Genomic DNA, 22,202 nt, shown 5'->3' with positions numbered 1-22,202 from the left:
TTTAATTCTTGTTTAAAATTTTACAAAAGATCATTTCTCCAAAATGGATATTGTCAATTCATATTATTATATTATATATATATATATATTATATATATTTGATAAAATGGAATAAAAATATTTTTATATTTTAAAAAATCTATAAATTATTTTTGTCTCCCAAAAATACTTCATTATTTTTAATTTTAAAAACTAAATTTATCAAAATTTGGTAACTTATTTTAATTACATCTAGTAAAACTATATATTTTTTCATTTATCAAAAAATTATTTTTATATGTTTAAAAATAATATTTTGTACTTAATACAAAATTAATCTATTAACTCTCTCGTTTAAAATTTTGATTATACATACCCTCGTCTAGATGTTTTTAGGGATATGTGTGCTCAATATTTGCAAATACATAGAGTTAATTGATTTTCACATAGTTTTCAACAATCTCGATATTTCACTAGGATGATATATGTAATTAACCCAAAAAATTACCAAAATATAAACATATATTTTGTAGATGTTATCAAATTCGATCATTTCAATATTTTAACATCAAATTTATACATAAACCTTGCCGAATCTTTGCTAGAACAAAAAGGGAAGCATGTCAATTCATATATAAAGTGAAGCAATGCCATAGAATTTAAGACCAAGTATTGATTTGGTCCTTGAAATTTCCAATCTAGCATATTCTAATAAAAACCATGCAAAACGATGATAAAATACAAATTTGTCTTACACAGACATATATGCTTTTGTATTATTTTATTGAATTCTGTCTCAAGTTAGTAAAGGGTACAAAAAACAAATTGGAATATATAATCGGCTGCCAAATGTTACAGAAATAGAGAGAATCTGATGACATTTGATATATTCCATTCGAATGAAGTTACCAGTCATTATCAGCAGTCCATGAATTTCTTGATTGGATTCAAATTATTAGTTTATTCAAAGATTTTCTAGATTAAAACAGAATGTTTTAGGTCCAAAATTAACCAGGAATCAAACGGGGGTTGCCAAGGAATGGCAAAAGGGATCTGTAAATCTTTTTCTAGATTTGACAAAAATTTAAGAATCCCATTTTGAGTACAAAGAATGTAACTTTGTCACGAGATTATTTGGAAAACAGAGGATAAAAGATGCTGTAGGTGACCACTGATTACAAAGAGGAAAGAAATAACAAGGAAGGGATAAACAACAAAAACAGTTGGAATTATTCAACAAAGCAAAAAACATCTAATGGCAACAAACAGCCGGCTGATCTACAGAAAACATGTATGATACCCTTGAAAGAGAGAGACAAGATTTCTATATAAAATGTATAGAATGTGCCGTTTGTCCTAGTATTTGAATCATCTGCCTGCAAGTATACCAACTTCAAAATACAGAGGATCCCTCTTCACGGGGAACGCAAAAATGGGGAAAAAAGATGGCATTTTTCGATATGCGGATAGAGTGGACAAATTCTTGATGTTTTTTGGGACTTTAGGTAGCATTGGAGATGGATTACAGATCCCTCTCATGATGTTTGTTCTAAGTTCTGTGATTAATGAGTACGGATCTCTTAATAGTGGGATCTCTACTCATTCGGTTGACAAGGTGATGAATAATACTCCTATATAGTAGAATGAAATTTCATGTGCAGTTGATGAATCTTAATATTGACACAGTAGTTTTGAACATACTGATTGATATGCTGCTAAAAAAATGTATACAGTATGCACTCCGGCTATTCTATGTCGCAATTGGAGTGGGACTATCTGCTTTTATTGGTAAGTTGCATTTTTGAGCTTAATTATCCATTCTCTTGATAGATCAAAATATAGAAATTTGAACTTCTATTTGATCCTAAGGACTTCTCCAACAAGTATTTTTACAGAAGGATTATGTTGGGCAAGAACGGCAGAGAGACAAAGTTCTTGCATGAGATTAGAGTACCTGAAATCCGTCCTTAAACAAGAAGTTGGTTTCTTTGACACACAAGCAGTGGATTCTTCGAACACTTATCAAGTTGTCACGACAATATCATCCGACTCCAATACAATACAGGTCACCATAGGCGAAAAGGTATTAACTCCCTACTAAAGTCATGTTGCCATCACTTTGTTTCTTAAATGTTCCTATTATACTTCAAAAATAAATGGAAACAAATTAACAGTAATTTCGAGAAGTAACACTTTTTTTCTTGACTACAGATACCTGACTGCCTTGCTTACATGTCATCTTTCTTCTTCTGTCTGATATTTGCATTCTCACTATCATGGAAGCTCACTTTGGCTGCTATACCATTCTCCCTAATGTTCATCGTCCCTGGACTTGGCTTTGGAAAAATGATGATGGACGTGGCAATACAAACAATAGAGTCGTATGCAATTGCTGGTGGAATTGCAGAACAAGCAATATCTTCAATTAGGACGTTATACTCATATGTTGCAGAGACTCGAACACTCGAAAAGTTCAGTAACGCACTCCAAAAAACGATGGAGCTAGGCATAAAGCAAGGTTTTGCAAGAGGGTTGATGATGGGGAGCATGGGAGTAATATATATCAGCTGGGGATTTCAAGCCTGGGTGGGGTCGCTGCTTGTCAGCAAAAAAGGCGAAAAGGGTGGAGATATTTTTGTTGCTGGATTCAATGTTCTTATGGGAGGATTGTGAGTAAAGAATATTCATATTTTTGTAGCTGGACTCAGCAAAATGCCTGATTTTTTGCTCTATGGTGTTTTGGTATTTGCAGAAATATTTTGACCGCTCTTCCGAACCTGACGGCAATAACAGAAGCAAAGTCTGCTGCCATTAGGATAGCAGAGATGATTGATCGTGAACCAGCCATAGACTCCGACGATAAGAAGGGAAAAGCTCTGTCATACGTTAGAGGCGAAATTCAATTCATAGGAGTATATTTTTGTTACCCTTCAAGACCTGAGACACCAATCCTGGAAGGCTTGGATCTGACAGTTCCAGCAGGTAGAACAGTAGGCCTTGTTGGGGGTAGTGGCTCTGGCAAGTCAACCATAATTTCGCTGCTTCAAAGATTTTACGATCCAGCAGAAGGTGAAATTTTGTTGGATGGATATAAAATAAATAGGCTGCATCTCAAATGGTTGAGATCCCAAATGGGATTGGTTAATCAAGAACCTGTACTATTTGCAACAACCATAAAAGAGAATATAATCCTGGGGAAAGAGGATGCATCAATGGAAGATATAGAAAATGCAGCCAAAGCTGCAAATGTACATGATTTCATAGTTAAGTTGCCAGATGCCTACGAAACTCAAGTAAGACTGCTTCTAAACGTAGACCTAAGCATGTTTGTTCTTATTTTTGAACATTTTGTTGTCTGTTGACTTTAAAAAAGAAAAAATGACAATACCGAGAGTCTCAATTCACGCTAAAACAATAGTAAATCACTAAATGTACATAAAAGAAAACATAAATTTAAGAATACTTTATTGAAAGAGATTATGGCATTGATATTTATTAGAAAAATTTCAGGTTGGTCAATTTGGAGTACAGTTATCTGGAGGGCAAAAGCAGCGAATAGCCATAGCCAGGGCACTGATAAGGAATCCAAAAATATTGCTTCTCGATGAAGCCACAAGTGCACTTGACTCAGAGTCTGAACGGATTGTACAGAAGGCAATAGACCAGGCGTCAAAGGGAAGGACTGCAATTGTCATAGCTCACCGTCTCTCAACAATCAAATTGGCTAATTTGATTATGGTTATCAAGTCAGGAAGAGTAGTTGAATCAGGCTCACATGACGAACTTATGCAACTGAATGACGGAGAGTACTTCAAAATGGTAGAATTGCAGCAATCAACAACTGAGACTGAGACCACAACTAATTTCAATTACCAGAATGGAAGAAATCACCACAGGATGGGTGTCCCTCCTAGCCCCATGAGTGTTATGTCTAGCCCACGTACGCCAACTCTGAACCCATTTAGCCCAGCATTTTCAAGGAGCACACCCTTTTCCGCTCCTTACTCGATGCAGTACGAGGCTTCATATGATAGTGACGAAGAAAATTTCAACCAGCAAGCTCACCCAGCTCCATCACAATTTCGTTTACTGAAAATGAATGCACCAGAGTGGCGAAGAGCTTTTCTTGGATGCTTAGGAGCAATAGGCTCTGGAGCAGTTCAACCAATCAATGCATATTGTGTCGGAGCACTTATATCAGTTTACTTCAGGGAAGATAAATCCTCCATCACATCTCATGCAAGGATTTATTCCCTAGTATTTGTTGGCCTTGGATTCTTTAGCTTCTTCACCAACCTTCTGCAGCACTACAATTTCGCAATCATGGGAGAAAAGTTAACCAAAAGGGTTCGGGAGATGATTCTGAATAAACTTATGACTTTTGAAATTGGGTGGTTCGATCAAGATGAGAATACAAGCGCAGCAATATGTGCTCGCCTGTCAACAGAAGCCAGCATGGTTCGCTCTCTTGTTGGGGATCGCATGTCACTTTTGTCTCAAGCCACTTTTGGGGCTATCTTCACCTATATCCTAGGCCTCGTTTTAACATGGAGACTAGCCCTTGTGATGATGGCAGCTCAACCTTTACTAATAGGGAGCTTTTATGCGAGGAGTGTTCTGATGAAGAGTATGTCTGCAAAAGCTCAAGTAGCACAAAAAGAGGGAAGCCAAATTGCAAGCGAAGCAATCATTAATCATAGAACCATAACCGCCTTTTCGTCTCAGAAAAAGATAGTGGGGCTTTTTAGAGACACGTTAGAAGGCCCGCGGAAGGAGAGTGTTAGACAATCCTGGTTTGCAGGTGTTGGCCTCTTCAGCTCTCAGTTTCTTGCAGCAGCTTCAACAGCTTTAGCTTACTGGTACGGAGGGAGGCTATTGGCAAAGGATCAAATATCTCCAGAGAGACTCTTTCAAGCATTTCTAGCACTTCTATTTACTGCATATACCATTGCAGAGGCTGGGAGTATGACCAAAGATATATCTAGAGGAAGTACTGCCGTAAGTTCAGTTTTTGCAATACTCGATAGAAAGAGTGAGATCGATCCCGAAAGCCCAAGAAAAACTGATGCTACTAAAATCAATGTCAGGGGCCGAGTGGAGCTGAGAAGTGTAGTCTTTGCGTATCCCACAAGACCTGAAGAATTAATCTTGAAGGGTCTCAGCCTTAAAATCAATGCTGGAACCACTGTAGCATTGGTTGGCCAGAGTGGATCAGGGAAATCCACAATCCTTGGGCTCATTGAAAGATTTTATGATCCTATCAACGGATTGGTGTGCATTGATGAAAAGGACATCAGAGAATACGATCTCAGAACCTTGAGGTCACACATTGCATTGGTCAGCCAGGAGCCAACACTATTTGCCGGAACCATCTACGACAACATAGCATACGGGCAAAACGATGCGAGGGAATCTGAAGTAAGGAAGGCAGCAAGGCTAGCAAATGCCCACGAATTCATAAGGTATGGATTTCTCATCTTCATTCACATAACATATATGAAGACTTCTAAACTAAAACAACCACTGATTAATTACATATGTTGATGACAGTGGAATGAAAGATGGATACGAAACATATTGTGGGGAACGAGGCGTGCAGCTATCCGGAGGGCAGAGACAAAGAATAGCATTAGCTCGTGCCATTTTGAAGGACCCCACAATCCTGTTGTTGGACGAAGCAACGAGTGCTCTCGATAGCATGTCGGAGAGCTTGGTTCAAGAAGCACTGGGGAAGATGATGGTAGGAAGAACGTGTGTTGTCGTTGCTCATCGATTATCGACTATACAGAAATCAAACTCCATCGCTGTGATCAAAGAAGGGAAAGTTGCAGAACAAGGCTCGCATTCTGATCTGCTGGCCTTGGGAAATCGAGGTGCATACCATTCTCTAGTTAAAGCACAAGGTGGCAACTCTCCATACCGCTAAAAATCATGATTCCCACTGTGTATTTCCTTATAAGTAATGCCCACATGAAATTTTGTGATCTAGAGATTAGAATCCAAAATCATTCTACATTCTGATCTCAGATTGTATAAAGGTCAGCATTGCTTTTAGTTTGATTGGAAGAAGATTACTGTACGTGTAAATTATGCTTGCTGAAGATCACCCTTCCTATAATTCAGTATTCAGAATTTTAATCGCCTAACTCCGATGGATAATTAAAGAATAGTCGTTTATTTGAAAATCTGAGGAAATAAAGTTGGTACTCTTGATCTTGGTTAAAGAATAACAAGAACATGGGATTTTATGCTCACTAATTTAAAACACACTTAATAACGAATTTAAGCGCATTACGAATGTTCGTAAATTTTACCAATGAATGTAATCAAATGATTTATTTTACTTCTTATTCAATGGTAAATATTGTTCCATAGTTCAGCTATCATTCCAAACTATTATAATTTGTTGAATCATATTTTTTGCTTGATTTTCAATTAACTTGTTTTGTTTTATCTTTTTCTCCAATTTTCTTCTTTGATAAAATTCAACAATGTTTCCATCGTCTCTGATTTCCACAGTTACCTTGTTATCGTCAGATTTTATGTTTGTACTTTTCTTTGTTACTTGAACTTGATTTTTTTTTCCGTTGTCTTCTTATTTTGTTTATTTAAATCGTCAGGCTTCTAGTCTTTTTTTTTTTATTTCATTTTTTTATTTTGAAGAGTCACTCCATTTTTTCAGAGCTACTTTGTCTAATTTGAACAGAAACTTGTGTGATCCCTTGACTTTATTGGTTTCTTTCTTTATGCATTTGTCAAAAGTTATGGAGAAAATTGTAAGTTGTATATTTTGGGTTTTAATCTTATATTATGTGAAAGATTGGTTTTTATACAATAATTTTTTTTTGTCTGAAACCGCTAAATCATTAAATATGGTTTGTTTGACATTGATTCACTCATACGTAACATATGTGATGAGAAATAAGACCGTATTACTCAAATTTAAATTCATTCAATTTTTGAGAAAGGCAAAAACTTGTATGAGACAGTTTCACGGGTTGTATTTATGAGACAGATCTTTTATTTGGGTCATCCATGAAAAAAGTATTATTTTTTATGCTAAGAGTATTACTTTTTATTGTGAATATCGGTCGGGTTAACCCGTCTCACAGATAAAAATTCGTAAGACCGTCTTACAAGAGACCTACTCTTTGAGAAAATAAAGCAAAATGACCTCAGATACTTCAAAATGTGTGGAAAAAAATTCTTTCATTTTTGTTTATGTATATTTTAATGTGTGTAATATAAGTTTCATTTTTGTCACATAAACTACGTAGTAGAGTATCAGTGTCAAATAAACAATATTCAGTGAATTTAATAGTTTCACGCAAAAAATCAATCAAACCATGAAAAAATTCGACAAAAAACATAAACAAATCCACTAATTGGTTTATCACCAAAACAAAAAAAATTAAAATAAAATCAATTTACTGGATTAAAACAAAATTTGATAAATTATCAAACTAAAACCAAAACAGATCAATTTACCTGACTAAAATTATAATTTTTTCTAAGTTGTGGGGCTGTGGAGGCTGAGACCTAAAGTGAGGTTCACGAGCCACTCTCTTTAGGGTGAGTCTATGCTACACTTGGAGATATATTTTTTTATGTTTTCTTTTATCTCTTACGTTTTATTTTCAAAAAATTATGAAATTTATTTTAAAATTTTAAAAATTATTTATTTATAAATTTTCTACGGAACTACGTGTGTTAGTTTTATAATAAACTATTGGACTATTTTTTTAATCCATTTTTTTAATAGTATGTCTTATGTGAGACCGTCTCAAGGTTCATAATCTGTGAGACGGGTCAACCCTACCCATATTCACAATAAAAAGTAATACTCTTATGGTGTGTTTGGTTGAGTGGATTAAATAAGGATAGATTAATAGTCAAATATTTATCGTTAAAATTTTAAGATGTTTTAATAATCATTTTGACCCGGTTTAAGATCCAATTTTATTAATCAAATAGTTATCCATAAAATTGGATCTTAAACCGGTTCAAAATGATTATTAAAACAATTTAAAATTTTAACGATAAATATTTGACTATTAATCTATCTTTATTTAATCCACTCAACCAAACACACTCTTAGCATAAAAAATAATACATTTTCATGGGTGACTCAAATAAGAGATCCGTCTCACAAATACGACCCGTGAGACCGTCTCACACAAGTTTTTGTCTTTTTTTAAATTCTCGTGCTCTGTATTTTTGTTAAATATTTTACCAAAGAGTTGTGAGAAGAGGATAGAATTTATTTATCAAACTAAAACCAAAAAGAATTGTTTTTTGTGAAAACTCATCCGATATATATTAATATCTTGTTCTTTCTTTCCTCGATCCTACCAACTGTTTGACCGTCTGCTCTCAATTGTCGTCTCGGAGCTCGATTGAATTTTCCGATTAGGTACCCTTTTTCTATTTGATCGAAGAATTGGGTTGAAACTTTTGTTTTTTTTTTATCTTGTTATGCTAACAATTTGTTTTAAAAAAAAAAATTTGGGTATCATTGCCGATGATTTTTATGTTTTTTATTACTGTTTTAATATATCAAAACGGATGTTTCAAGCACCTGTGAATCCTGTTTTCTTGAATTTCGGGAGTCAGATTATTGATGCTTTCAATTTCCTCTGGTACATAAATATATGTCCCCTTTTTATTCTTGTATATGTTCTAATATAGGAAGAATAATCTTCGTTATCTCACTTTAGTCGCTTCTGTAATTATCCCTGATTCCATTTGGGATCAACATGTTTTTCAATGGTATTGAGAAATAAGAGGTGATAGTGGGTGGTTATACATTTTACTAAACCGGGGCTGCTGAATACCCGATAGAGGTGACTCAGATACACAGGAATATTTAACTCGTATACTTTGCTATGTCGCCTTTCAAGAATCATTTTGCTTCCCAGATCTTCATTTGTCTGCGAGGTGGCTCTGTTGGCTGATGGTTGGTATATGTTTTTTAATTAACTCAGGTGTGGGACTTTGAATTTAGCGTGTGGAAGTCCGGTGTTCTTTTTCACATTTGCTGCATCAACCAAGTTTCATGTCTGATTTTGACATCCAGACTCCTGCTTTTGGTATGCCGCTCCAACATATCTATTTTGATTGGTGAAAGTTGAAACTATTCTATTTGACTATTTTTTCTTGATTTGATTTAAATGTTGAAAAGTTGGATTAAAGTAGGTGAAGCTTGCAAATAAGCATATATGATATAACTCATTCAATTATAGAGGAATGAGGTGAGATCAGAGATCCTCATCTCTCCTTTGGATCGAACTTACAGTTTTTCATGTGATGTCAGATCCTTTTGCTGATGCAAATGCTGAGAATTCTGGTGCTGGGACAAAGGACTATGTTCATGTTCGAGTTCAGCAGCGAAATGGTCGTAAAAGCCTAACAACTGTGCAGGGATTGAAGAAAGAGTTCAGCTATAACAAAATCCTGAAGGATCTTAAGAAAGACTTTTGCTGCAATGGAACTGTTGTTCAGGACCCAGAACTAGGCCAGGTTTTGTTGATTTTAATGGTTGTCCCATTCCTTCCCGTTATCTGCCTTTATATTTATTCTCCGGTTTTGTTTGTGAAGGTTATTCAACTCCAAGGTGATCAGCGGAAGAACGTTTCTTCCTTTCTTATCCAGGTGATTACTCATCCTTTTCATGATAACATCTACATTTATGAAAAAAATTTGGCAAAGATGAAAAATTTCAGTATTAAATATGGGAAAAGAAAGAAAGGTAGCTTGTAGGCACAATTTTGTGGGTCTTTCTCCTGAAAATGAGTACACCATTTAACAGGATGCTAAAGTTTGCACTTCTGAGGTTTGTGTGCTTCAATAATTAATAATTTAATTAATTTTTTGCTTTGAAAACAGGCTGGTATCGTGAAAAAAGAGCATATAAAGATTCATGGTTTCTGAGCTGCTGCATCTATCACTGTGTTGTGGCTGTTGGATATCATGCCAGTGTTGAAGATGATATCCATAACTACTGTTAACTAAGTCAATCATGTGTGTATGGTCAATTGACGTCTATGTTTCATTTCCAGTGTCTCATGGTGGTGGTACTTTCTTCAGTTTCTATGGTTGTCAATGGCAACATTCTTATTTTGGATGCAACGCCTTGTTTACTGCATGTCTTACTGAGAGTTCGAAATGCTTTTTGTTCGGAAAGTACTTGAACATGGCATTTAATCATATATGATGAAGGTTCTAGAATATTCGTCCGGTCGAGCATTGCATGAATGATAATCACACAAGCACCAAGGTCATTATTCATTGAGCTGGTGTAACACCTTGTTTAAATGCTGGACAATAATATACTTTTTTAGGGAGACTCAGCAATAGAACAAATTATTCGAAATTTTAATGATTATAGATAATGAATATTGTGGCCAACGAGTGGACATGATCGTGGTTTTCCTTAGAACTATGAAGTGAAAACGTGTTCAATTTTGTTTCAAAGCCAGAACCAAGACCAAGGACTTTGATTTGATTTCCAGAGGTGAAAAACCAAAATGAAAACAAATTTCGATTTTGGGTTCAAAGCCAGAGAACTGAGACCAAGGACTTCGAATTGATATCCAAAAAAAAAAAAAAGAGCAAAACCATAAGAGATGGAAATCATATGAAATTAATCAAAACCTTAAACTAATCTTATTGAGTTTATATAATAATTTAAGCTACTTGATTTATATGTAACTCAAATTTAAAACTTTTATCATTTAGAAGAAAACTTAAAATTTATAACATTTCATATTATTAAATAATTAAATTATTTTAATTTGATCATCTCAAGAATTATACTGTTATTTTTTACTCGTACTTTCCTCAACTTTTGCCATCTATCATATTGAAAGTGCCAAGTAAAGTATGAGACACACAAAAACATAGATGGATTTTACATATTTTGTGGAAATCATAGATTCGATGATAAATAAAATATAAGGATGTTCAGGGTTGCTTCTTAGATAAATCACCAATACTGAGCAAAAACTTGATATTGACTTGGGCACGAACAATAGATAAATCGTGATCCCGCTTTTATGTAATGGAAAGAAACTTCACATTTCACCAGCTGAGAAATATCACCTTAACAGAGAGAGTAAATGAGGGAAAATATGTATTTTCCATATGAACCATCAAATTGATAAAGAAAATTCTTATCTTTCATTAAAAAAAATGTCCACACAGTAAATGTAATCGATTTAATTTATGCTGCGTCTCAACTCTCAACTAAAGGATGCGTGTGTGTACAGAAATTGATCTGTCTTTTTGTCACATTCACTAGTTTAAACTTCCGATCAAAAGTTTTTCCCCAGTTCAACCTTTTTCATCAGCTTGAATGTGTTGTGCAGAATCGAGTCCAAGATTCCGGCAACCTGGAAACAATCGAATGTAAAGCTACAGTCTCGCGGATTATAGAAAAAACAAGTTGGGAGTCGATGGAAACGAGTACACAAAAAGAGGTGGCAGAGGAGAAATTGACACCAACCGTGAAAACACCTCCAATGATAGCACAGACATTTGTAATGAAATGTGAAAAGGACTTCGAGTCTTCAGTTATTAAGACCTAATTTTGAGAAGAATTATAAACGGGGAAACAATAAGAAACCGTAGAGTACTGGCATTAAAGTAAAGTTTGTGTAGACTGGTTTAATACCTGCATGGGTGATGGTTCATAATGAAATTTTGCAACAGGGATATCAAGACTGTGAACCAAACTACTGTGGGCTGTGTATTCGTACTCCTCGACTAATTTATAAGATCTAGTCATCACCTCACTTTTCACAACTTGAATGTAATGTTCAATCTGCATACACGCACAAAATTAAATGATTATTTTTATCAGTAACAAAGTGGCCAAATGGTTTTCAAGGATTGAGATTACAGAAAAACAAGATAGTGGTTTGGTTTTTACTGCTAACACGCAAGGCAATCATACGAAGAAAGATGAGTACCGGATCCCAAATATATTAGGGTGGCAACAGAGATAAAAAATTTGTGGGTAAACACATAATTATTCGGAAAGTGGAAACACTAAAATGTACAAATATAAATCATTAACAATCTCTGATAGGGAATAAAATGATGCACGGCAAAAGAGGAACTCACAGTTACATTTGCATTTGAATCACTCGGATTACTGATATATGATAGCCCATTTAATCGGTCATAGCTTCTACCAAGATATGGCAACATCCTCTTCATGTCATTCATTACCCTCGGAGAGAGCATTTTACCAAAAGAAAAATGGGTAATGACATGTGACATGTTCATCTGAGAAGCATCAAAAGAATGCGCAGCCGAACGAGCAGATACGACAAGATTCCCAGGGACCTGCAAAGCCAAAAGGAAGGTAAAGATTACACTTGTATGTGATTGTGAAATGCATGAATATGTTAAAGCATCAGTGAACATGTACTGTCACCTTCTTCACACGTACAAAACCCTCAATTCTACATCCTCCGGCTACAGGTGCAGGCCTTTTTGTATCATTTTTCGTCTCTGATGATGAATGGTCCGATGCATTTTGTGACTGCAAAGAAATAGGTGCCACCAAATCCTCCATTGTCTGCAGGGAACAAGTTTCATTAAACTTCTTTTAGGAGAATGATTAAGCTCGTTAATTCTTTTAACCAAGCAACAAAAATGTATCGTTCTTTCATTCCATGCTGAAAATTAGGCAACTAATTTATTGCAGGCACAAGTTGTACTCCGATCTACCACATGTCCATATTCACATTGATAAAATCTTTTACCAGCTTAAGTTGTGAGCTTTCTCACCTTAACTAAAGTATCTGTATCCCGATCGCCATAATATGATTCGTGATCATGATGACCATGATCTTCTCTGTGCCCAAAAAATGGGAAGCAACCAACAATAAACAGTTATTTAAATAGGACATTAGAAGATTAAAAATGTGTAGAAAAAGTATTCAACAGCGGATTTGACAAAATGTGGTAGGATTTAATGAGGAATAAAAAAGATGTTAAGGAAGAATAGTTTCATGATAAAAGAAAAATTAGATTTGTGATTCAGGATGTTAACTGGATTCTAGGAATGAACATACCTGAAAATACTCTAGAAAGCATCCAATGCAGAATGAAAATAAAAGAGAGAATAACTTACTTTACATCACTCCCTTTACGGAAGATGCGAATTGACGGATACCCTTGTATATGATTCCTGCATATTTCCCAAAGGGACTACTGAGGGAAGAAAAGATAAAGGAATCTAAAACTACAAGTGCAACCATAGGAATATGTAACTAGTTGCCTCTAGAAGTTGAATCGTGGAGATTGCATGAAAACTCCACAAAGAAGAGAACAATGCAACCTAAATATGTAAATGAATATGACAAGCCAGAATATCTATCACAACCAACAAAAGTCAAACACGTGAATATACCGAAGTCGTGAATATGCTAATGATTGCAGAAAAGATTTAGGCTATTATAATAAGTCGTGACAAAAATTAATAACGACCTCAAGAGTAAATTGGTAAATACATCAAAAGATTTTCTCAATGTGAAAAGATTTCATAACCACCATAAAAATGGAACACAAAAATTACTTAAAATTAAACAATATATGATGTGATCAGAAGGAATAGATAACATGGAATCTCAGGGTGAATTGCTGCATCACTCACATAGATAACATAGAATCCGAGGGTGCCATATTAAAATATTACATTACCACCCAAGTCACTGCAACATACTTTGGAACATGTTATAATAATTTACCAGTGGACTCATACACATACTGTACCAAAACCTATGGCTAGCATTGAAATTGTAGAAACAAATATACTTAGCCCTCCAAGGTAGTTATCTCAAGCTCCATCTTTAACGAAAATGTATTTAACATAGAAATGTACTAAAGTCAAGCAACAATGGTCCAAGGAAATAGGCACAATGGAATCACAACAGTGGGTGCCCATGAAGAAACATCGGTCTACTGCATGCAGAAATTACAAGGAAGCACATCTATCGATAAAATAGTGAATGATCAGAGAGCCAAGTGAGTCACCATATAGTCACAATATAGCTCCACATAATAACACTTATTAAGAATTTGAACCTTTATCTAGCAAGTACCTTCTACACAGATCAATTTCTTCAGTGCAATCAACTTTCCCCATTATAATACGTCCATCAATTTCTGGGTCATATCTACAAAAAAATATATATGAAGCTTCCTCTCAGCATTTTGATGGGAAAATACTACAACAATGAGTATCGTTGCAATCCCAGAATCATGTGGTTTGCATAAACACAGGTTTGCTCGAAAAGAAAAAGGCAGAGCAACAGGATGCAGGATTGCACCTTTCTTTAATTATTTTGGCAGCTTTCTCCCATGAAGGTTTCTGCAACAAACAGGTGGGACACAATTGTGAGAAAATTTGAAGTATCCACCATCATATTGATCGATTGTCAATGTGAAGTTCAAAATGTTGAAGATCACAATTTAAGGCTGCCAAACATTAAGAAGAGTCGGAATACCAGGCGGTTGCTCCAGTAGCACCACGGAGCAAAAAAATTTACCACTAATATAGCATGCCTACGGTAAAAAAAAATGCCATAAGAACTTCACAACAAAGGATAACCAGCAAAGATGGTTGAATTTAAAAGATTATAATGTGAATATGAAATACAGAAAAAAGCCAACTAAATTTTACTTACTGGTGGGAAATTCTATCGAAATTGCGAGCATTTAGTGAAACAGAACCTTCCCCGTACTCTTCATCAACATCATCATCATCATGTTTAACTGAATTCGAAGTAGGTCCAGACCGAAATTCAGAGCCAGTAGGGTTTAGTTTGGAATCTATTGAGTACTTGCGGACAGTCTTTGTTATGTTCAATCTATTCTGTTAAAAAGAGGTCAGTTCAACAAATTCAAATGAAGAGGAATTAATTTAAACATGAAATCAAAAAGCTTTAAAAAGAAGCAAATTACGTGATGACCCTGTTCAGGAGGGTCATAACACAGCGCGTATATTTTTTTGCTTCTCCACAAACAATTAAACAAGTCTTCATCTATTTCTTGAGAAATAATAACAGAGAAATAGACTAGAACATAAGTAGGTTCTTCTAATTGTGCTTTTAGGAGTCCACCTATATTGTACTTCTCCGAGACAAAATGTACTTTTAGCACTTGGCTTTTTGACAAGAACACCAATTTTTACCATATTTAAGATTAAAAATTTAATGAATATTCTACGTGAGAATTTAAAAAATATTTTGAAAGTGCAAAGCATTTTGTAGAAATCTATAGTTAAAAATAGCAAATGCGTCATAAAAAATAGGATTGTTCCGTTAATTAGTGTTATATCATACATAAATCAAGTATATATTTAATTTTATTTAATAATTTTAGTATTTTTAATTTCAGTATCAGAAATTGTAATCAATAAATTATTTTATTTAAAGATATCCCTGAATTTAATTATTTTTTCAGTACATTATTTATATAAAATATTTATAAATAAAAATACTTTAGCAATTTTATTAAATTGAAAAGGATATATATGAACAAAACTATCGATTAATAAAGTAATACCATTTTGAGTTATTTCATAAATTAAAAGTTTCTGAAACTCCAAAGAACCACTTAGTCTATGTCTTAACTCAAAAGGTAAACAACTGTTTCTCCATATACAAAATAAGAAACACAAAAATGTCAATACTCGTAAAATAGACTTAATACGCTTCTCATTTATCTCGAAACAAACTCTTAACTGTAAAGTTCATAAAAGAGATGCTATAAAAGGAAAAGTTACATAAAGCCTAAGCATCCATATGTTTCTCGTACACAGAAAAACAGGAAGCACCCACAGGTTTTTCAGCTTGAACTGATTTAGCTTAGTTTAATGGTTTAACTAATTATGTGGTAACCAAACTCCTACTTTAGAACTTACACTCCATCATTAGAATAAGTGAATAACATATATGTTAAGCATTCAAAAAAGAATCACATATAATAAAGGAAAGAAGGAATAAACAAATCTGTCATGGTCACAGTACTATATTGACTCTCCAGGATCACAATTAAAAAAGCAACATTAGCACCACAACAACAGACAGCAAAAGGGAAAATAAGTTTTCCAACAGTTTAACTATTGTTTAAGCCTACAAATCTCATTAAAAATAATACTGTATCACCCTAAACTACGAACAGTCAAATATTCCAATTTAAAAACTAACCAAAAAACATGAAAGCAATCAAAACTTAAAAACTCCTTGATAAAACTCAAAATCCATATCATTTATTAGAATAAATTATTCAACTTCTCAAGCCGTTGCTCATCTTTTTATTCAACAGTGAATTAAGGTCACTGCTAATCAGCTACATAGAAGGAGTAGCAAGGGGTTACTCCAACATAGGGAGTTTTGAGGTGAGGAAGCACTATTATCCAACTGACTCCTGATATAATCATCTACAGTCTCAGTAAAATGTCTTACAAGTTGAAATCCCAGCCTCTTCAGACAAACCATCCATTTTACAGTGCAGTAATTAAAAGTTAAAAGAGATTTTGAACGAGAATCACAGTAATCCTAGTGATATTAATGAAATATAGCACATAGTCACATTCAAACACCGAATAGTCACTTTGTCATCATATAATGACCCATTTTAATACAGAAAACAGTAATACCTCCAACCATTTACAGATGCAGACTTTCAGAGTTTTTTCTTTTTATCAGAGGAAAATTGAGATTGTTCTCTAGTTTCTCCAAAAAGAGAGAGACTCAAATTCATATCCATTGAGGTAGATGTGTAGGACGATTACCAATAATAGGCAAACTTGACTTGTCCAATATAATCCGGAGAAAAAAAAATATTTTCCTACTCTTTTTCCCATTTGAAGGATAAAGAATCCGAAGAAAAAGGATAAGGGAACAATATTTTTACAATTTCTCTTTTGGCAATTGTAACTTCTTCAACAATTTTTTATTTATTTTTATCGTAATGTTAATGTTGTGGCAGCAAAAGACAATAATAAATGTCGCCAGTTATGAACACCAGTGCAGCACACCGATAAATCAACACCACTGATTAATTTGCAAATTTCTAATTGAGTCTAAAAGAAAGTTATCTAAACAAATCTGTCATACTAATTGAATTTAGAAGAACAAACGCAAAAATACGTGTAACCTACATAAAGTTATCACAATTCCAAACAAAATGCTTAAGAAATAAAGAATGTAACTTACTGTTCCCAAGACATCACTGACATCAACAGATGCAAATTCACATGACAATGCTGGAAAACTACATGAAAATCATAATAAGTCGTCAGCAGAAAAACTAAGGAAAATGCATATAAATGCAAGTGCAGAAAAAACTAAGGAAAAATGCATATAAAATGCAAAGTGCAGATATCAATTCAAAAAATAAAGAAGGAAAATAAAAGAACCTAACAACCCTCCTAAAACTCAAGAATGACCCACTAATATTAGAACATATTATGATCCTCAGAAGGCCAAATGGAATATATGTTTTGTACCCTCATGCTAACGCATCAAAATCTAGGAGCACAACAAAATATTATATGTTTTGTACCCTCGATAAATGCTAATTTTTTGCTAAGATGGATTGTTAATTTGGTGATATCAATTCTTGTACTGCAACAGCCAACAGCTGATGTTGTTAATTCTTCTTGAGAGCTATTAACGATGAAATTTCAGAACAAAATAATTCTGTAAATTAGCCAACTGCCTCCCTTGATGGATTTCTCGTCTTTGAAAAAATAAAACAGAAAACTAAGAAAAAATAGTTCAAACTTCTATATTTAATCAAAATTGCTAACTGTAAGAGAAGTAAAATTGAACATTTGTTCTTTACCTTACAAACTGAAATATAAAATGGTACAAAATAGGATAGAAACCATCAACACCCAAATGGTAACACGTAATTTACTGAGAAAAAAATGCCAACGGTGTCTCAAGGTCGAGACCACAGGATCTAGGAAAACTTCCACCTCAAATTGTTAAAAAAAATGATTTGCATACAATTTTACCTTATATTAAAGTCAATTCGTAAAAAGTCCCCATCAGAGCTCTTATCAACGACAACTGATGTAGAGGTGCTCACTCGCAAATAATCATTCAGTTCCTATGACAATATCGCACAACACAAGAAGGATATTTTACTATTCAGTGCTGATAAGAGTGATAACATTCAATCATTGATAAAATGCATCACTTCAGAATGGCAAGGAAAAAAAGACAATAAAGCAAATTGTGCAGGACAATTAGACCAACGAAAACATAAGTATTTGTTGTCTCTATCAGTTTATAAATGATTCTATCAATCATTTGCCAACCCGTATTCTTACCATTCCAAATAAGAGCATCATGGAAAATGCTGCTACAATTGACAATCCAGCACCTGATAATGATGCCTCGGTCAGGTCTCTGGGAATTTTCCTGCATATAAGAAAAAAGGGTACAACGATAAAACTACCGGACAGTTTACTCATTTCAGTTTATCTTACTAGAACCCACTATCATGCCAAAGCATTATATATACTCATATAACTATTGGAATTTGGTTAACACGCATGCTGAACACATTTTCAAGTTTTCCATCAAAACTTATCAACCGGACTAGTGACTTTGAACATCTACATTACAGTATTCTTGAAAATCTTTATCATACATTAGGTGAGAAGTTAAAATTTGGATATGTAATTCGATACTCAATAGTTTTCTCAAAATCCTTTCGATGACAAGTCTTTTTAGACATCCTTTCAGCACACTAAGATCAATCTTATGAAAAAGTAACATTCAGTCAGGTTCAACAAGAACCACAAAAATACTGAGATTTCTAGGAACTGGCTACTCTGCAAAACCAAGCCATAACAGATGAAAATCCCATTAGCAGTCATGGAAAAGGAGGTTTCTACTGCTTTTCATCACCACAGGCACCGACTAAAGCACGAAGTATCAGAGGGAAATCTGGAATTCCACTCAGTTGTGGACTACATAAGACAGCCACAAATCTTCCATCTCATGTAACTATTTGGTTTATAAAAACATATTGCAAATCAATTAGAAGATGATTTCTACAGCTGAAGTCATGATCTCTAGACCAAACTTTCTCAAGAACTGTCATTGGATGAGGTTTAGCATGAAAACGTACAGGACAAAGCAGCACGCAAACAAATAATTCATGTTGACGGCATTCACACAAGAATGATATGATGCATATTAAAAATATGAGTAAAATGTTTGCTCAAGATAAATCCAGAGCTATCTAACAGGGAAATAGTAAAAGTAAAAATTAACACTGCCTTCAATTAGGATATCCAAAAGTAACGGGTTCAAGCTACTTAACCAGTGTAAAAATAATTACCGAATTAAGAATAATAAAACTCCAATAAATTCATGAGAACGAGTTACAACAAGGTTCATTACAGGCATTCATCATAAGCAACCATCCTAATCAAATTTCAATTACCGAACCAAAATAAAAGAACACTCCAATCATTTTATTATTTTACAAAGAGAATGTTTACTTTTGAAAGCCAGCTCCACCAACATACTACATATATCACCCATTCAGGACCAAACCTCGAATCATAGCCGACTACGAAACTTGAACTGTACAAAAAAATTTACGTAAGTTAATTTTTTCATTTGTGGGGAGCTACCACCTTCCTGCTCCCTATATTTATTTTTCACAAGATAATTACCCATACAGAATCAATTGAACTCTATCGACTAATAATCAGAGCAAAAGGTCCGTTTAACTCCATTCGCAGGATGGCCCAGCAGATATCCTACACTAACTGGTTGAATCAGCCAAAACTAAGTCTGAACCAAAAATAACTAACAGAATGCTACATTCTATCTACAATTGTAAGTTATACAACTGAGAACGATCTAACATAAACTACAATTCCCTCTCACACAATAAATCAATGAAACGTAACGTTAAATTCGTCCCAAAAAAAAATCCAAACGAAAAAAAAAAAGGAAAGAAAATGGCAGCTGACCTGTAGAAATCCACGGATTTTATTTTACTCGTGGAGACCATAATTAACCCCTGGATTTTTAGACGAAAACAAAGTGATCTCTAACGATTCTCGAAAATTACAGATCTGTGGAATGCGTCGGTTACACTCTTGTATATTTGATGGATTCAAAAATCAAAACACATCCATGATTAAATCATAACAAGATTTGTTTTCCACTTTCGAAGCGCTTCAGCTTCGTTTTTCTGTGGAGTGAATGCAGCTGTGTGCTGTGCGGTGCGTTCACCTGGATTGCTAATGGCAATTTACCGACGGTGAGATGTAACCTTTTTCTTTATATCCTATATGTGTTTTACAAAATCGATCAAATCGGTTTATTAATTTTTTTATAATTATAAAATTATTGTTTTTTGATATGTGTCGGAAGGTAAACGAACCAAACCATTTGTAAGCTATTCGAAGTTCGATTCGATAAAAACTCGTTTGAGTTGGTTTAATGAGGCTCGTTAAGATAAACAAACCAAACTCAAATTTTACAGTATTCGGCTCGTTAGCTCGTGAACATGTTCGTTGGTAAGTTTATGAGTAATCTTTTAGATGAAAAAATAATATTTTTGATATTTGATTTAATATTATTTATGAAATATGTAGAAAAATCTATTAAATTTGTTTATTATAATATATTTACAAATTTTAATAAGAAAATATATATAATTTATTTTTTAATTAATTTAATAAAAATTTAAATGTATAATTTATATTTATTAAGCTTGTTTAGGCTCGATAAAGGCTTGAATAAGCTCGTGAGCCATGTTTATATTCGTAAATAAAGCTCGAGCTCGGCTCGATTATAAACGAACCAAACTCAAACGTTCAAGAGTTCGGCTCGACTCGATTACATCCTTAATTATAAACGTGTATGTTTTTCGTATTCTCTTAGCTAGACTGCACACGAGTTCCAGCAGCTTATATGATTATAAAAAGTAATATTCTTAAATAAAAAAAGTAACATTTTTCTTATAAATGATCTGTCTCACAAAATACGACTCGTGAGACCGTCTACACAAGTTTTGTCTATCATTATTTATAGTTGTCAATGAAATTATTATTTTATTGATTTTAATTAATTATTAAAATTTTAAATAAATATGGTTTTATAATATATCTTAACATATAAAAAACAAAAAAAAACAAAAAAGGTCAAACTTAACCGTATCAAGTTTGAATGGAACAATTTAAGTAGAATCAAATCTTTTTCGTTTAAAAAAAATTATATTTGATGATAATGATATAACTCAATAATAAAAATCTAAAATACTCATTTTTTTTAATATAAATATATGGTCGGTCCATCACTTATCACAGGTAAATAACCAAAAGATTTACCACATTCAACCAAATGTTTAGATGTTTCAGATTTAAGAATATAGAGAAATGCATTTAGCCATAAGGTGACAAAGTCCAGAAAAGATAAGATATTATCTCCAAGCTTTCCCCGCTATCCTTCTTCTCCCTTTGGTGCTGCCTATCCTCTCTTTGCCCTCTGCACTGCTATTTTTTGGCCTGATTTTGTCTACTGATCTCTTTACATTATATTTCCACCATCCCTCAACTGTTTTGACATCTTTATCCAAATACGACGATCATTTTTTGTTGGTTATGTTATCTAGTTGTGTTTTCAATTCGGATGGTTGTTTGGAATATTGAAATTCACTTGAGTTTGGTGGTTACACTTATAGGCCGAAGGGTTTTATCTGGGTGTTTGGTCCATGTTTAAGCCGTTGAGTAGTTGCTGGGGAGTAGTTAGTATCCCTAATTTGCTTGGATACTCGGTACAATTGTTTTCTTTATTTACGGTGTTGTTTCGTGGTGTTTGGTTTATTGAAATTGTTGGTCATCAGTTCTGCTGTCGCAACCCGTGCAGTCCAAACTTAGGGTCTCTCAGTTGTCTCGATATGAATCCTAGATCTTTTACAATCGAGATTCTTACATGCATGATCGGACCAGCCATGAAGTCGTCGCACCCCACGTGAATTTCGCTAATCTGAGTAGATCATCACTCATGGTTGGATGAAATATTTACTTGTCAAAAAAAAATATATGGGTATTGATGTTGCAAAGCATCATGAAATGTATTAACACAGAATCAAATGAAAATGGAAAGAGCAGTACTACTGAGATAAAGAAGTCCCTCTTACCGTGCATACAGAGAGACTGTGACTGCTGA

General features: G+C 34.0%; 3 protein-coding genes across 3 annotated transcripts; 2 read left to right on the top strand and 1 right to left on the bottom strand.

Annotated features, from left to right (window-relative positions):
• The first annotated feature begins 1,333 nt into the window (after window positions 1-1,333).
• On the top strand, window positions 1,334-5,915 carry LOC140836064 (putative multidrug resistance protein). Its single transcript, XM_073201474.1, has 7 exons — window positions 1,334-1,594; window positions 1,713-1,767; window positions 1,875-2,062; window positions 2,191-2,648; window positions 2,732-3,272; window positions 3,490-5,441; window positions 5,530-5,915. The coding sequence occupies exons 1-7, from the start codon at window positions 1,412-1,414 to the stop codon at window positions 5,903-5,905; spliced, it is 3,753 nt and encodes a 1,250-aa protein (XP_073057575.1). The 5' UTR covers window positions 1,334-1,411; the 3' UTR covers window positions 5,906-5,915.
• Window positions 5,916-8,259: 2,344 nt separating this feature from the next.
• LOC140836962 (protein translation factor SUI1 homolog) lies at window positions 8,260-10,107 on the top strand. The gene is made up of 5 exons (XM_073202876.1): window positions 8,260-8,392; window positions 8,964-9,068; window positions 9,293-9,498; window positions 9,577-9,630; window positions 9,865-10,107. Exons 2-5 carry the CDS (start codon window positions 9,035-9,037, stop codon window positions 9,907-9,909), a joined length of 339 nt encoding a protein of 112 aa, XP_073058977.1. The 5' UTR covers window positions 8,260-8,392; window positions 8,964-9,034; the 3' UTR covers window positions 9,910-10,107.
• A 1,027-nt stretch (window positions 10,108-11,134) lies between these two features.
• LOC140836961 (protein disulfide isomerase-like 5-4) lies at window positions 11,135-20,306 on the bottom strand. Its single transcript, XM_073202875.1, has 15 exons — window positions 19,997-20,306; window positions 18,335-18,425; window positions 18,017-18,111; window positions 17,211-17,268; window positions 14,676-14,863; window positions 14,496-14,553; window positions 14,319-14,359; window positions 14,091-14,165; window positions 13,121-13,177; window positions 12,775-12,841; window positions 12,419-12,562; window positions 12,103-12,327; window positions 11,651-11,800; window positions 11,483-11,560; window positions 11,135-11,369 (listed from the first exon to the last, which is right to left on the bottom strand). The coding sequence occupies exons 1-15, from the start codon at window positions 20,035-20,037 to the stop codon at window positions 11,292-11,294; spliced, it is 1,446 nt and encodes a 481-aa protein (XP_073058976.1). The 5' UTR covers window positions 20,038-20,306; the 3' UTR covers window positions 11,135-11,291.
• Between the last annotated feature and the right edge of the window lie 1,896 nt (window positions 20,307-22,202).

The sequence above is a fragment of the Primulina eburnea genome, chromosome 7, assembly GCF_022965805.1.
Source record: "Primulina eburnea isolate SZY01 chromosome 7, ASM2296580v1, whole genome shotgun sequence".
In the NCBI taxonomy this organism is placed as follows: domain Eukaryota; kingdom Viridiplantae; phylum Streptophyta; class Magnoliopsida; order Lamiales; family Gesneriaceae; genus Primulina; species Primulina eburnea.
Note: the sequence above shows the minus strand (reverse complement) of the source record. Positions and strands in the feature narration are given on the sequence as shown.